The sequence below is a fragment of the Lutjanus erythropterus genome, chromosome 21 (assembly GCF_056507025.1).
Source record: "Lutjanus erythropterus isolate fLutEry1 chromosome 21, fLutEry1.hap2, whole genome shotgun sequence".
Classification (NCBI taxonomy): Eukaryota; Metazoa; Chordata; class Actinopteri; order Lutjaniformes; family Lutjanidae; genus Lutjanus; species Lutjanus erythropterus.
In genome coordinates, this window is record NC_139337.1 from 31008143 (window position 1) to 31024148 (window position 16006).

The 16006-nt window shown below is 39.7% G+C and overlaps 1 protein-coding gene across 1 annotated transcript; it reads left to right on the forward strand.

The window, feature by feature from the left end:
- Nucleotides 1-1094: 1094 nt before the first annotated feature.
- LOC146307874 (protein NLRC3-like) lies at nt 1095-12844 on the forward strand. Its single transcript, XM_084747336.1, has 7 exons — nt 1095-1186; nt 3111-3257; nt 3343-3498; nt 4690-6513; nt 7814-7990; nt 9449-9622; nt 11981-12844. Exons 2-7 carry the CDS (start codon nt 3130-3132, stop codon nt 12204-12206), a joined length of 2685 nt encoding a protein of 894 aa, XP_084603462.1. The 5' UTR covers nt 1095-1186; nt 3111-3129; the 3' UTR covers nt 12207-12844.
- Nucleotides 12845-16006: the final 3162 nt, after the last annotated feature.

Here is a 16006-nt window from a genome sequence, read left to right on the forward strand (position 1 = left end):
CTGTTCAAATTCACCAGCCACTCAACAGTGACTCATTATTTAGTGTCTTTTGTGAGAAAAAACAGATTTGTACAGTGGAAGCAAGGATCATAAAGAAGATTCAAGATTCAATCATTTATTACCATCTTAATGAAGAATTGATTGGAATTTGTCTTGGTCTTGTAATATGTTGAAAATGTTTCTTATAAAGAAGCAGAACTATATTAAAATGTGACTATTTCTTGATTACATGTCATGAGAGAAGAAAACATGCACAGCTGTAGAATAACAGCTGAGGAGTCAGTGTTTATAAAGACAGACACCATGACAACACTCCAAAATGAGGCCAAAGCGTTTGGATCGCCCCCTGGTGGCTGGCTGTGGTATAGACCATAATCCCACCCCTCCATTGTTCATTTTTCTGGTTAGTTTTAATAAATTATTTGATGCTATAAAAAGGGTGTTTCATGTTATGATTGACAGCTGAGCTCTGCTTGCTGCTGAGTCAGCGGGCTGTCTGGACAGGACCTCGATACCACGGGTTGAACACCAATCACTGCTGTACAGACTTGGCCTCCTAATGTCAGCAGCACAGTATGCTAGTACTTGTGTCTGGGACACAGGCCAAACTGTCCCATAATTCTTTGGGGCTTGTAGCCCCAGAAACAAACTGATCAGGGTATATTTTTGAAACAGTTTGATAAACAGCAAAGCAGCTGCAGCTTAAGTGAGCAGAACAAAATTAATTCATGATTGAATCTTGTTTCAGCAAAAGAGTTGAACAGAAAAGTGACAAAGTCCATGTGGCGTCACAAAGACAGCTGCAGCAGCAACATGTCTGAAGAAGAGCAGGCTGTTTTACCAAACACTCCTTCAGCTGACAACAACCAGAAACTGTGGTCGTGGTGGGTGAACGCAGCTAACGAGGATGAGGTCGATACACAGCAGCCTTAACTCAATTTATGTAGTTGATCTATTTTCAAGAAGAAAATAGACATGATCATGAATCTGAATTTCAGAAAGTATACGTTCATGAATTCTAGTATATGCAGAGGGGAGGAGCAGCACTGACCAGTTGGAACAGGTCCTGTACATGAAACCAGAGCAATAAAACAATAAAACTGAAAGAGTTCACGCAGTCGGTGCTCAGACTCCATTTTGAGTCAACAGAGCAGAGAAGAAGAAGGAAAAGGAAGGCTGAGGCAGGGTGAGTGTTAATACAACATTAATATTATTATACTGTGAAAGTCTCTGGCACAATGATACACACTGAACCCGACCAAGACCACTGGTACAGGTGCTGTATTGGTTCATTATACTGTATAGTGTGTGTGTGTCTTTGACGTACTTCGTCTTCTCAGTTTCTCTTTATTCTTGTGTTCTGACGTCACAGACAGCGTCGTGGGTTTTCTCTCAGACTGACTGAAGTCTAAAAGAATTGTGTTGGTGTCGTTGTTTTGTTTGACAGGATTAAAATATAGTCAGTATTTTGTCCACCACTTCAGATACGCCTGACAAAGTATTGGCATAAAACATTGTCACAAAGTACAGCCTCAATTAAAGCTGTACTTTGATAATACCATAAAATGTTATCACAGTACAGCCTCAAATAAAACTTACCAAAGGTCTGTTTTATAGACTTTAACTGCACACACATTCAAGATATTGTGTTAAGCCTGTTTGGATACAACAAATATCAAAAGTATCAGGATTGCTGTTAAATATTAACATATTGTCTTAATATTAATGAAAAATCTGAACAAACATGATCTTGAGGAACAATGAACCAGGTTCATTTAGTCAGTTGGTTTACTGACACTGAACATGCAACACTTAAAAGTTCAAACTCAATAAGATCAAAATGTGTTTTGTTTTTTTTTAATGGAAGTTTTTCTCATTCTTGTTCCAAACTCAAAGTCCAGTGATGCCTGCAGATAAAACAATGCAGATAAAAGAACAGATGGTCCATGTAACAGACTTGGGATCTGTTTCAACTAAAATCAGTGATCAAGAACAAACTTTATTACTTCAGCTGTGAACGTGGTCTGCAGACTTCAGGTAACCTACAGGTGATCTAACAGGATGTTAGTGTCTCTTCCTGTATGTTCTCTGAAGTCTGCTGGAAACTGTCCGACTTAACTGCAGCTTTTTGTCTCCACCTTTTGCTGCGTCCGTCTGATCTCTTCTACTCTCCAGGCGAGGCGCAGTTCATCTCAAACGAGCCGATTGTTTCATGAAGCACTGCTGCAGAGGAGCTGAGAGGCAGGAGGAAAAATAAATCCATTTTTACATCTCAAAAGTTTCAAAAACAAACTCTGAGCTCTCCTCTGATTGGTCTGCGGCTCCTTGATTTCTTCGTTGCTGCTGCAGAAGTTTGAAGCAGAAGTGAAGATAAATCTTGTTTTTAATCCCAAAAGTTTGAAACATTCACTCTGAGAAACTCTGACAGTAAAGTAGCTGCATCACAGTGACTCTGGTGTCTTTTTCCTCCAGAAGCTCCAGTCTGTTGCTGACCCTCCTCTGCAGAGCTCCTCAGCTCTGAGCAGCTGTCTGTGGACTCTGTGTCTCAGCTCCACCTCGTCCTCTCAGTCCTCTGCAAAACTCTGTAACTGAGTGAGCTACAAACTCCTGGGCAGGGGACAGGGCAGATTGTCTAAATGCTGAAAACAGAGACATAGAGGAGGTGCAGAAGTCTCGTTCTCTCTCAGAACACCTGATTTACAATATGCTGCAAGCTTTTTATGAAATTATTTCTCATGATACCAAAATAATGTTGCCTACTGGAGCTTTAAGTTATAAATGTTGTTGTTTCTGTTAGGTCACTCCACAGCCACAAGGTGGCATTGTTTTCCCTCTTGAATGTAATGTATGTGATATAAACACTGAGGAAAACATGTGAAACACTCATTGCTGTTTTCCATCAGGGGGCAGAAGTGCAGATGAGAGTCCAGAAGTCTTTAAATATGTTTTATATCTTCTGCAGGAGCCAATAAATGCCAGAAAATAGTCCACATGTTGTCCTCTGTCATGTCTGTCCACACACCTGTTACACCTGCAGACACACTAATAGATCAAACTTCTTCCCTGATTCTTTGTGATCTCACAGTCAGTGTCACTGTTTTACCTCCCAGACTGACTGAAGTCCAGAAGATGATGAGGACAGACGAAGACGAGGACAGAGCAGAGTCTCCAGTGTCCAGTTGTCTGTCTATGAAGAGTGACTGGTCCAAAGAATTTCCTCCATTCTTCAGTAATGAACCTGAACCCTCAGACTCACAGTAAGAGAAATGATTCTGAGTCTTTCAGTGTTTGTTGGTGATGTTTTTCCAGTTGCACAGTCAGTGTTTCTGTTTTACCTCTCAGACTGTCTGAAGTCCATGACTTGAGGAGGAGGAAGAGGAGGACAGAAGAAGAGGACCAAGCAGAGTCTTCAGCATCCAGCTGTCTGTCTATGAAGAGTGACGGGTCCAAAGAAGATCCTCTGTTCTCCAGTAATGAACCTGAACCCTCAGACTCACAGTAAGAGACTTTTTTTTACTGTAAACTGAACTAATGGAAGATGAAGTATTGAGGATGAAGACAAAATGTCTCATCTGAATCTGTGGATGAACTTTTGGATGCGTGCAGACTGACTGTCAACAAAAGGCATCAAGCTCCTGTAGAGATGGAGCCAATCAACTTGCTGCTGGTCACAGTACAGTGTGAGTCCAGACTATCGGTCTGTGACCTGCTGTGTGGAAAAAGCTGCAGTGAAGTTGCACAGTAGCGTGTGTCAGTCACAAAATATGAGGCGCCAAACGGGACAAAAGACTCGTGAAAACTGTGAGAGGAAACTAATGTAAGTGAGAGACGTTGAAGGAATTAAGGTGCATGAGAGAGAACGAGATGAGCAGTGAAGTTTCTTGATATCAGGTTTGTAATTTCAGTATAACGTCGTCTCTCAAACAGTAACTGGGTCTGCTTGTGAAAAATACCTTCAAATTGGTGGAAACAAGAATTGTTAGCAAGTTTACAAATTACTGCTAGTTTTTAGAGAAGTGTGTCAGTAACCAGGATGTAATGTAACCTGACTCCTCAACAGAATAACATGAAGTTACACATCTTCTCTTTTGCAGCAGAAGATAAACACACGCTACACGTGGTATAACATGTATTACTTTGCACTTTATTTTGCTCAGTCTTCTCAAACTTCTTTTAACTTGTGACCAGCACCAAAGTCATCCTAAAGGTCATCATAAAAACCTCCAGATCAAACCCCAGGACCTCCCTTAGCAGGTCTTTGTTTTTGTCTGGTCTCACGTCCTTCTCACCTTTGTCCTCTCTAACCAGTTTGCATGTCTGCTCTCTTTATTGGAGGATTTTTACTGTGATAACAAACTACAGGCAGATCATCAAATGTTTGATAAAACAGACAGATTGGAAAAGTAGCTCAGGTTTATGAAAACTAAAATGAAGAAAACATTTTCATTACAAACTTAAAGTTGAATTTAAACAGAAATGTAACGAGACTTTTACTGTTCTCTGTGACCATCTGAGCTTCTAGACAGTGTCGGACAAATCTTCATATTTTTCAACAAGATTAAGATTATAGATCTGGCTGCTGATGTTTTCATGTCATGTCTGTTATATTAGAGGGACATTTATTGTGTCATGGACATGAAAATTATATATTGAAGAAAATATCTGGTGTCTCACTCTGTTCATTTTCAGAATATTTTCAGCAGATCGTGGTCTGCAGGAGGTTTTAGATGAATATAAGATCAGTCTGAAGAGAAGATGTGAACATGTGACTGAAGGAACTGATGGAACAGGAAGTGGAACCCTCCTCAGTAGGATCTACACTGAGCTCTACATCACAGAGGGACAGAGTGAAGAGGTTAATACCCAACATGAGGTGAGACAGCTGGAGACAACGTCCAAGAAGGAGACCCTCCATGAGACTCCAATCAAGTGCCAGGACATCTTTAAAGTCTTACCTGACCAACAGAGACACATCAGAGTCGTTCTGACCAACGGCGTCGCTGGAGTTGGAAAAACCTTCTCAGTGCAGAAGTTCACTCTGGACTGGGCAGAGGGTTTGGAAAACCAAGATGTCAGTCTGGTGGTTCTGCTTTCGTTCAGGGAGCTGAACTTGATCAAAGATGAGCAGTACAGTCTTCTCAGTCTGCTCCATGTTTTCCATCCAACATTACAGAAGGTCACAGCAGAGAAGCTGGCTGTCTGTAAACTTGTGTTCATCTTTGACGGCCTGGATGAAAGCAGACTTTCACTGGATTTCAACAACAGTCAGGTTGTGTCTGATGTCACACAGAAGTCATCAGTCAACGTGCTGCTGACAAACCTCATCAAGGGGAATCTGCTTCCCTCAGCTCTCATCTGGATAACTTCCAGACCTGCAGCAGCCAATCAGATCCCTCCTTCATGTGTTGACAGGGTAACAGAAGTACAAGGCTTCACTGATGACCAGAAGGAGGAGTACTTCAGGAGGAGGTCCAGTGATGAAGATCTGTCCAGCAGAATCATCTCACACATCAAGACATCCAGGAGCCTCCACATCATGTGTCTGATCCCAGTCTTCTGCTGGATCACTGCTACAGTTCTGGAAGACATGTTGACTACAGAGCAGAGAGGAGAGCTGCCCAAGACCCTGACTGACCTGTACTCACACTTCCTGCTGGTTCAGACAAAGAGGAAGAAGAAGAAGTACCATGAGGGACATGAGACGAGTCCACAGGAGCTGATGGAGGCTGACAGGGAAGTTCTTCTGAAGCTGGGGAGGCTGGCGTTTGAACATCTGGAGGAAGGAAACATCATGTTCTACCAAGAAGACCTGGAGCGATGTGGTCTGGATGTCACAGAGGCCTCGGTGTACTCAGGAGTTTGTACAGAGATCTTCAAAAGAGAGAGTGTGATCTTCCAGAAAACAGTCTACTGCTTTGTTCATCTGAGCGTTCAGGAGTTTCTGGCTGCAGTCTACATGTTCCACTGTTACACCAACAGGAACACACAGGTACTGGAGGATTTTCTAAAACCAAAGTCTTATCTAGAGAAGAATTTTGCATGCAATAGTGGTTTGGATGTCTTTCTGAGGAGCGCCATGAAGAAATCCCTCAACAGTAAAACTGGTCACCTGGACCTGTTTGTCCGCTTCCTTCATGGCCTCTCTCTGGAGTCCAACCAGAGAGTCTTAGGAGGCCTGCTGGGTCAGACAGACAACAGTCCAGAAATCATCCAGAGAGTCATCAAGAACCTGAAGAAGATGAACAGTGATGAAATCTCTCCTGACAGAAGCATCAACATCTTCCACTGTCTGATGGAGATGAACGACCGCTCAGTACATCAGGAGATCCAAGAGTTCCTGAAGTCAGAGAACAGATCAAAGAAGAAACTCTCTGAGATCCACTGCTCAGCTCTGTCCTACATGCTGCAGATGTCAGAGGAGGTTCTGGATGAGTTTGACCTGAAGAAGTACAACACATCAGACCAGGGACGACTGAGACTGATTCCAGCTGTGAGGAACTGCAGAAAGGCTCAGTAAGTCCAGATGTGATTATCAACACTCTGAATCAACGTAAAGCTTAAGTCATCAATATTAGAGTAAAGACACACTTAACAGACATGTACTTTATAAAATGTGTACAACAGAAATGTTTGCTTAAACTGAACCTATTTGTTTTAATAATCATATGTGTTAGACTACAGATGTCTGCAAAAATCATGTTTGTGTTGATACATATAAGCTACTGAACAAGTCTTCTCTCATCTTCTGTTTCTTTAATGGAGGTTTGATACAAATCCAGCAGAAAAACCTTTTTTGTGCTGAAAATGTTTTGACAGACATCATTTTATCACAACAGTCATGTTTGATTTTTACAGAGGATCCAGTGTCTGCACTCTCTTTATATAATGTGTCTGTTTGTTATATAGTACAAACATGTCATATCTGAGATCTGCTGGAACTAACAGCACTTGAAATTTAACTTTTTTTCATTATTGCTATTTTATTTTTTCTCAGCAGTTTCTGAGATATTTCCTATTAAAGCTGTGGTAGGCAACATTTGTTTGCATCGATGATCAATAATTCCATAATAACCTTTCAACATATTGTAAATCAGGTGGTCTGAGACAGAACTAGACTTCTGCACCTCCTCTTGACTCTGTTTTCAGGCTTTAGTGAATCTGGTCCGTGACGGTAGACTTCAACTAATGAACTAATCCTACAGTTTACAGTGAGATCATTAGTCTGTCTGTCCATGTTGACTGCTGACTGGAGGAGAAATGGATTTGATTTGATTTGATTTGTGCCGACTTGCATTTCCATCAGCACTTTGATCGTGTTGAGCTGCAGCGACTATGAACCATAAAATGATAGAACAATCTTTACTAATGATACTAATAATGCGACATTAGTCCTACATTTAATGTGAGATGAAAAGCAGATGGAGTGACATAAGATGCATGAAAGATGCACAAAATCCACACAAGGACGTGACTGAGGTAAATAGATAGAAGAGCAGTTACAGTCTGCAGTCATTTTACAGCTCATTGAACATTGTGTCAAAATAAAGTTTAACAAACACAAATCACAGCAGCCTGTTCATCAAAATATGACACATTATAGTCATTTGTCAGACATTTTTGTCTATTAGCAGTTCATTATGTTGCTTAAAGACACTTTGACATGTGGAGCTCAAGTTTCAAAGCAGAAACCTTTTGATCAGGGACTGACCAGCTGAGCTCATCATCATTTACTTTGTGATGCAAAATGCACTCAGTCTATTTTTATCATTATCACATGTTATCATACTCTTAAATATTTTCTCTGTCATCACAGACTTATTAACTGTGGACTCTCAGAGACTCACTGTGAAGTCGTGGCCTCAGTTCTGAAGTCTGACTCCTCCCATCTGAGACATCTGGACCTGAGTTACAACAAGAACCTGCAGGATTCAGGAGTGAAGCGTCTGTGTTCTGGACTGAAGAGTCCAAACTGTAGACTGGAGACTCTGAGGTCAGTTCATCATTTGTTCTTTTCCACTTTATATTTACCAAATTTAAATCCATAAGAGAAACTTTAAATTTCCTTTAGTTCTCTTGTTTTCTGTGTTTGTCTGAACTCTTTTTTAAAGTTTTTAGTCTGAATAGTTTGACTCTGAATTTAGTCTGTAATCAAACTGGATTCATTTTAGTAAGAAAACTGTCTGACTTATCCTTCATTGAGCTGCAAAATGAAATAAAGATTTGTTATTTTGGTTACATGTGACACATCTGTAACAAACAGAAGAAGCTTTCAGGAATAATGTCTTTTTATTTTATTATCATTATTATTTTTGGAATATTTTCTTTTGCTTCTTCAAAACCAAACATGTAACCAACAAGTGACAGAACAAAGTCAACAAGACAATAAAGAAATTCAAATGAAAATCAAACAGATTCCATCCACAATGACAGCAAAATAATGTAGCTAAAGAAAACATGAAGAGACACGGAGCAACATCTCACTTCAAGGATCATGTTGTCAAACATCCTCAATACAGGAAGACAAGACAGAGACACAATCAATCTGGAACATCAAGAGTTTTTTCTAAAAGTCAAAAAGACTTTCCATATGTTGAAAAATGTTTTCCTTTTGTTCCTCAAGCAGCAGGTTATTTTCTCTGGAGTTATACAGCTGATCAGTTCAGAGAGACACATTCCCTCTGGGAGAGTGGCGTCTGATTTACATTTGAACACAATCCTTATTTTTGTGACGGTCAACAAAATTGTGTCTTTGTAAATAACCTTCCAACACAGTATTTTATCAGAACTTCTACATTTATCCATAAAGCTAGCAGGTAACATTTCAGATGTGGAGAAGATCCATCTGTCTTTGCTCAGAGCTCATTTGATCCAGTAATGAAGATGACTGAAGATTAAAGTCACAGTCAGTCAGCTGTGTGTTGATAACAGTGGTGATGATCACAGTCTAAATCTGAGGATTTAAATGAGAGACTCAGAAGTGTTTGGACAGATTAAAGAGTTTTCTTAAGTTTTGTTTTTACCTAAAGTATTATTTATTTAATCAAGTCTTATTTATTTCATATTCACCATGTTGGAATTCTATAGGAGACATCTGTCTTAGGTTTTTTTCATAAAATGACACATGATTGTTTAAAAAAAGAACATGAAAGTAAGAAAAGTAACAAAAACTCTGATCTGATAATTATTACAGACTTGACTGAGATCAGCAGCATGTTATTATTCTGTATTGATATTTATAGGTGTATGAATGTTGTGCTGATATTTGTGTGACTTCTGTAGAAGACTGACGTTATGATGATCCCTAATAACACAATAACAAAGTCACTCTGCTCATTTTAGACAAAAGCTCATTGATTAGGACAAAATAATGTTGAGCTGCACATTTAAAACCCTGAACACATCTCACTGGATTATAAATTCATTTTTATCTACATCATTTATTCTTCAGATTGATGTCCTGCAGTTTGTCAGAGATCAGCTGTTCTTCTCTGGCCTCAGCTCTGAAGTCCAACCCCTCCCATCTGAGAGATCTGGAGCTGAGTGAGAACAAGCTGCAGGATTCAGGAGTGAAGCTGCTGTGTGATTTTCTGGAGAGTCCACACTGTAGACTGGAGAAACTGGGGTCAGACACCATTTTTTACTTCTGTTCTGAGATTAATATGATGTGAAAGTTGTGTTGACACTAAACTGCAGACAGAAGGCTGACATACTGTATCTTAATCTGAATGTCAAAGTCTGTTTTCTTCTTCAGTGGTTTAGTTCATTGACTGTGGCAGAGAAATGTTGAGCTGCACGTTTAAAACCTTCATATAACAAGAAAAATCTTGATTTTCATCTCATATTCTCCATCATGATTTTGTTCAAACAAATTTTAATATCTATAATATCTAAATACAATGAATAAAGGAATAACCTCTTTCAACTATCAGACAATAACAAATATATTCAGTATTTGTGTTTTCCAACATATTTATGAATCTATATGATTCTTATACTGACTGAATAGTTTAAACTGAAGATGCTTTGATTTTATGACTGCAGTATTAAATATTAATGGAAGAATAATAAAAAATATTGTTGATGTTTTTTGTTCATATTCCTCCAAAATTTCTCCTGACATACACTACCGTTCAAAAGTTTGGGGTCACTTAGAAATTTCCTTATTTTTGAAAGAAAAGCACTGTTTTTTTCAATGAAGATAACTTTAAACTAATCAGAAATTCACTCTATACATTGCTAATGTGGTAAATGACTATTTTAGCTGCAAATGTCTGGTTTTTGGTGCAATATCTACATAGGTGTATGGAGGCCCATTTCCAGCAACTATCACTCCAGTGTTCTAATGGTACAATGTGTTTGCTCATTGCGTCAGAAGGCTAATGGATGATTAGAAAACCCTTGTGCAATCATGTTAGCACAGCTGAAAACAGTTTAGCTGGTTAGAGAAGCTATAAAACTGACCTTCCTTTGAGCAGGTTGAGTATCTGGAGCATCACATTTGTGGGGTCGATTAAATGCTCAAAATGGCCAGAAAAAGAGAACTTTCATGTGAAACTCGACAGTCTATTCTTGTTCTTAGAAATGAAGGCTATTCCATGCGAGAAATTGCCAAGAAACTGAAGATTTCCTACAACGGTGTGTACTACTCCCTTCAGAGAACAGCACAAACAGGCTCTAACCAGAGTAGAACAAGAAGTGGGAAGCCCTGCTGCATAACTGAGCAAGAAGATAAGTACATTAGAGTCTCTAGTTTGAGAAATAGACGGCTCACAGATCCTCAACTGGCAGCTTCATTAAATAGTACCCGCAAAACGCCAGTGTCAACATCTACAGTGAAGAGGCGACTCCGGGATGCTGGCCTTCAGGGCAGAGTGGCAAAGAAAAAGCCATATCTGAGACTGGCCAATAAAAGAAAAAGATTAATATGGGCAAAAGAACACAGACATTGGACAGAGGAAGATTGGAAAAAAGTGTTATGGACGGACGAATCGAAGTTTGAGGTGTTTGGATCACACAGAAGAACATTTGTGAGACACAGAACAACTGAAAAGATACTGGAAGAGTGCCTGACGCCATCTGTCAAGCATGGTGGGGGTAACGTGATGGTCTGGGGTTGCTTTGGTGCCGGTAAGGTGGGAGATTTGTTCAGGGTAAAAGGGATTTTGAATAAGGAAGGCTATCACTCCATTTTGCAACGCCATGCCATACCCTGTGGACAGTGCTTGATTGGAGCCAATTTCATCCTACAACAGCACAATGACCCAAAGCACACCTCCAAATTGTGCAAGAACTATTAAGAGAAGAAGCAGGCAGCTGGTATTCTATCTGTAATGGAGTGGCCAGCGCAGTCACCAGATCTAAACCCCATTGAGCTGTTGTGGGAGCAGCTTGACCGTATGGTACGTAAGAAGTGCCCATCCAGCCAATCCAACTTGTGGGAGGGGCTTCTAGAAGCATGGGGTGAAATTTCTCCAGATTACCTCAACAAATTAACAGCTAGAATGCCAAAGGTCTGCAATGCTGTAATTGCTGCAAATGGAGGATTCTTTGACGAAAGCAAAGTTTGAAGGAAAAAAATATTATTTCAAATACAAATCATTATTTCTAACATTGTCAATGTCTTGACTATATTTTCTATTCATTTTACAACTCATGGTGGTAAATAAAGTGTGACTTTTCATGGAAAGTTGTATGGGTGACCCCAAACTTTTGAACGGTAGTGTATTTGGCATCTTTGAATCGACTGGTGGAGCTGCGTCTTTATTGAAGTAGCAGCATGTTGTCAATAATATTAATGAGAACCCTTTAACTTTTTGTATTTTACAGTTTTGAACCTGTTGAGTTCAGATGTTTGGAGTTTCCATTTTCTGAACGTCCATTTTCTAAATCTTGTTCAGCTCTGAACAGATTATTAAACACTGAATGATTTCAAACAGGAACATTTTCTAAATGTGTCTGACATCATTTATTCTTTATTCAGATTGATGTCCTGCAGTTTGTCAGAGATCAGCTGTTCTTCTCTGGCCTCAGCTCTGAAGTCCAACCCCTCCCATCTGACAGTTCTGTGGCTGTTGGGAAACAATCTGCAGTATTCAGGCATGAAGCGTCTGTCTGATCTTGTGGAGAGTCCACACTTTGCTCTGGAGACTCTGAGGTCAGTAGAAAGTTGGACTCAGTCCCTGCTGGTTTCATCAATATTGTATTAAACACAATCAGTGTCAAAGCAAAGATCCAGTATTTCCTGCTTTCATCAGTGAAGCTGTGAGAGGAGAATGGTGACGGGCTTCAGGATTGGACAGAAAGACAGAGAGAGAGAGAACAGTCAGCCAATCAGATGAGCCAGAAGCTTGTTGTGATCATGTGTTTGAGTTGATGTGAAGACGACTGTTGTTGTTGTGTTCATGTCTACAGGAAATAAAGCTGGATTACAGCTGACAGCATTACAAGATGTACAGAGACAGAGGTCCTCATTCATCAAACTGTTGTTCCATCAAATCTGATCTCAAACTGTTTGTTCTCTCATGTCGACACTAAAGAATCGATCAGTTCTTCTTTGTCACAGCTCTACTCAGCACTTTATTTCCACTGTGTACTTGAGTGAAATGTGCAGAGTCAACAGACCTGATGCTCAAAGTCTGTGCAGGTCTGTGAGCTTCAGTCCAACACGTCAACATGAGAGCTGAAAGGAAGCAGCTACGCTCCACAGCTGCTCCACTTCTGGTCTGAACAGGACTGAAGTCCCTGCTGGTCTTTATACTGGATGTGCTGCTTCACTGACTGACAGCTGATGAAGGGAGTCTCTGTAAACACTGATTTATCACCTCTGTTCTCTGTCTTCTTCTCTCATCAGATGGGGGCGTCCACTTGACTGGGATTGACTGGGCCGTGTTACTGGGAGGTGGAGTGGAGAGGAGAGCTTCATCCAGCAGTGACTGACAGATGAATCACAACAGGTGGACGTGACTCTTACACACCAAAGAAGATAATGTACATTCAAAAACACGTCAAACAGTTGGTTTAAACTAAGGTCTCACGTCTCACAGGGCAGGTAGTCGATCATTCTTCAGGATAATGGGGCGGCCAATCAGATTTTAGTACCATCAGTTACTTTTAATGTTATTCTGTCAGGCACTGGTGTTAGCATTTACTCCTTCTAAACTTTGTTTTTGTTTTTTTTTTATGTTGTAAATTTTAATCAATCTTTGACACAAGAATGTCCTTTGGAATCAATTTAATTGAATTTAATTCAATTTATCTTATCTTACTGTATGTTATTGTGTCTGTATCTTGGTGGAAATTCTGCACCTTAATAATTCATATTGTATATAATGTTTGACAAAAAACATTGTTTGTTGAAAAACATCACAACTGTTTAATAAGAAGATTTTAGACTTTGCATTCATTTATCATGTTTATGAAACAATTAGAAGAGCACAAAGCAAAATAATACTGTTTTTACTGTTTTTTTTCCTGGAAAACAAATAAATCGTGATTTTCTGGTTTTAACATTACAGACACATGAAGTCAACCTGTGGAGCTTTTTTTCAGAAATGAGTGTTGAAACAGTTTTAATCAGTAGTGTTCATGTTCTGTAGCTCCTGCTGGAGCTGATCTCTGTCAGCAGATGTCAGTATTTCCACTGTTTTCCTCCAGACTGGTTTATGTGAATGGATCCAACATCTGTGTGCAGAAAACACTGAACTAAACTGATGTGAAAACGTCTCTGCAGTCTGAACCTCAGTCCAGGTTAATTAACTTTAAATGCTCCTGTCAAACTTGTTGAAGATTTTCTCCTTGGTTCTGCTTCGTCCTCTCATCAAAGTCATAAACACTGACATTTGCTTTGGTATGAGGGAGAGGCGGGGCCTTTGCGTACTTTACAGGGCCCTATGTAACTTACGTAGTGTCCATATCGAGCTGACTGGCTCTGGAAATATGGGAGCATTGTGACCCCTGGAAGAGAGCAATGAAAAACAGGAATCTGTTGGGGGAATTGGGGGGGTTGTCAAGCTCTTTCACAGGTGAATTTCATGTGAATTCATCTGGTGAAGAAGGTTGTCTGGTCACATGACAACCTGCTCATCTTTTCCATGAGAGGAAACAAGAATGATAAACAGCTCAGTATCAGATGTCTCATGTTGAAATATGCGAGTCAAGTATTTTAAGAAAATGTCGACCAACAACTCAGGGCACATCGTGCACTCATGATGTTCTGACCCACAAGTACTCAGTGATCATTAATACTTGACATTCATGTATTCATTACATGAATATGCAGTTGGGGAGAGTCACCAGTATTGTAACATTTGAAAAATGTGAGATTTTTCAGTTCTAACAAGGATATAAAATAGCATTAACAGTTTTCATTGCAAATCTAAAATGTTTCAGTCAGGCAGCTTTTTTCATGTTGATTTCATACCAATAACATGATCAGATAATGTATAAAACATAATATTATTAAGAATTATGGGATGTACCAGTTCACACATTTCTGTCCTTCATCCTTTGACTGCACTACTTTCAGTGAGGACACAAACTGATAACCTGAAGCCTGGCGAGATGGATTCTCGGGTGATCTCTTGAATCCAGCTGCCTCGCAAGCTCAAAAAAGTGTCAGGCTCGAAAATAAAACTTAGGAACAGAACTTTATATTGGGAAAACAGAAGCCCCTGGAGTTTAATTTCTACTTAATTTGTGCAAAACTGATTTTCCAGCTGGTATTTCCTGCAGAATGAACAAATCCTGTTGATATTTCTCAGGGATGTTTAGTCCTACACTGGCCACAAGCTGATGTGAAGAGAAACGTGTGAGTTCTAAGATAAAACAAGATACAAAATTAAGATGACTCTCTCCTTCTCATGGGTCGGGCCACACCCATCTTCAGACAAGCCCTGCCTTTTCTCAGTGACACACCTGGAACAATCACGCAAGATGCAGTCACAAAACTTGTGATTGCATCTGTCACGCTGCCAAAGTCTGACCACAGACAGAAACACACCTGGTGAAGTGCTCAAACCTGCCTCAGTGGTAGTTCCTGCTACAGCAGGTGACCACAGGACCTCATTTTGCTTTTATGACACACACACAGACTCACAAGGTGAAAATAAAAGCAGCTACAGGCTGGTAAAAAATGTGGTTCTGCTCTGAGTGATGACTGACTGTTTGGTGTCACGTCTTAGTTCTGCTGTTTCGGACTGAGTGGAAAAACATCCTGCAACATGGCTGCCTTTAGGAGGGAAAACTCCTTAATAATAATAATAATAATTTCTCATTATAGATTCAATGATAAATGAAAGTTTAAAAAAGTTTCTCCTGCATCACTAACTTACCCTGCCTGTTTGTTTACCCTGGTTTACCTTTAAATGACTTTCCGTTCTCATCTGATAAGATAAACCAGGTATTCAAGTTTTCGCATGTTTCCGTAATGTAACGTAAGCAAACACATCTCTCTGTTTTTTCTTGGATCAAATCACTGCCTGTGAGGTATTCACTTATTTTTTCCGCAGGTCTGCACGTGCACGGTGTCATCGTGAGAACAAAAGGTCACAACTTTAAGCGTACTGACAGGGTTACAGGTTGTAACTAATGGCCTAATTCATGTAAATAAATCATTTATTTGCATTTTATAGATCAGTAATGAGCAGTAAAACTACTCTGTTCATCTTTTTATCTCTTTGGAGGAAAAGTTTAACATTTTGGGAAATATGCCTCTTCTCTTTCTTTATCACTCTTTTACACGTCTTTTGTAATCTGAAATTTAACAAGAGTCGAATGTTTATCATGTTAGCATGCTAACATTTGTCAATAGGCACTAAACACAAGGGACACTTTCCTAATTTGAAGGAATTAATGTTAAAATACTTTTTTCAAGTTGAGACACTGCTAAACTAAAGTCAGCTCTAGGATCAGGTGTTTAGTGGAAGGGAGATTTATTTTCACAGTAAAAACTTAAATGACACTTGTTTCTGAATCACTTCAATCTACAGACACAATCAGCACACATCAT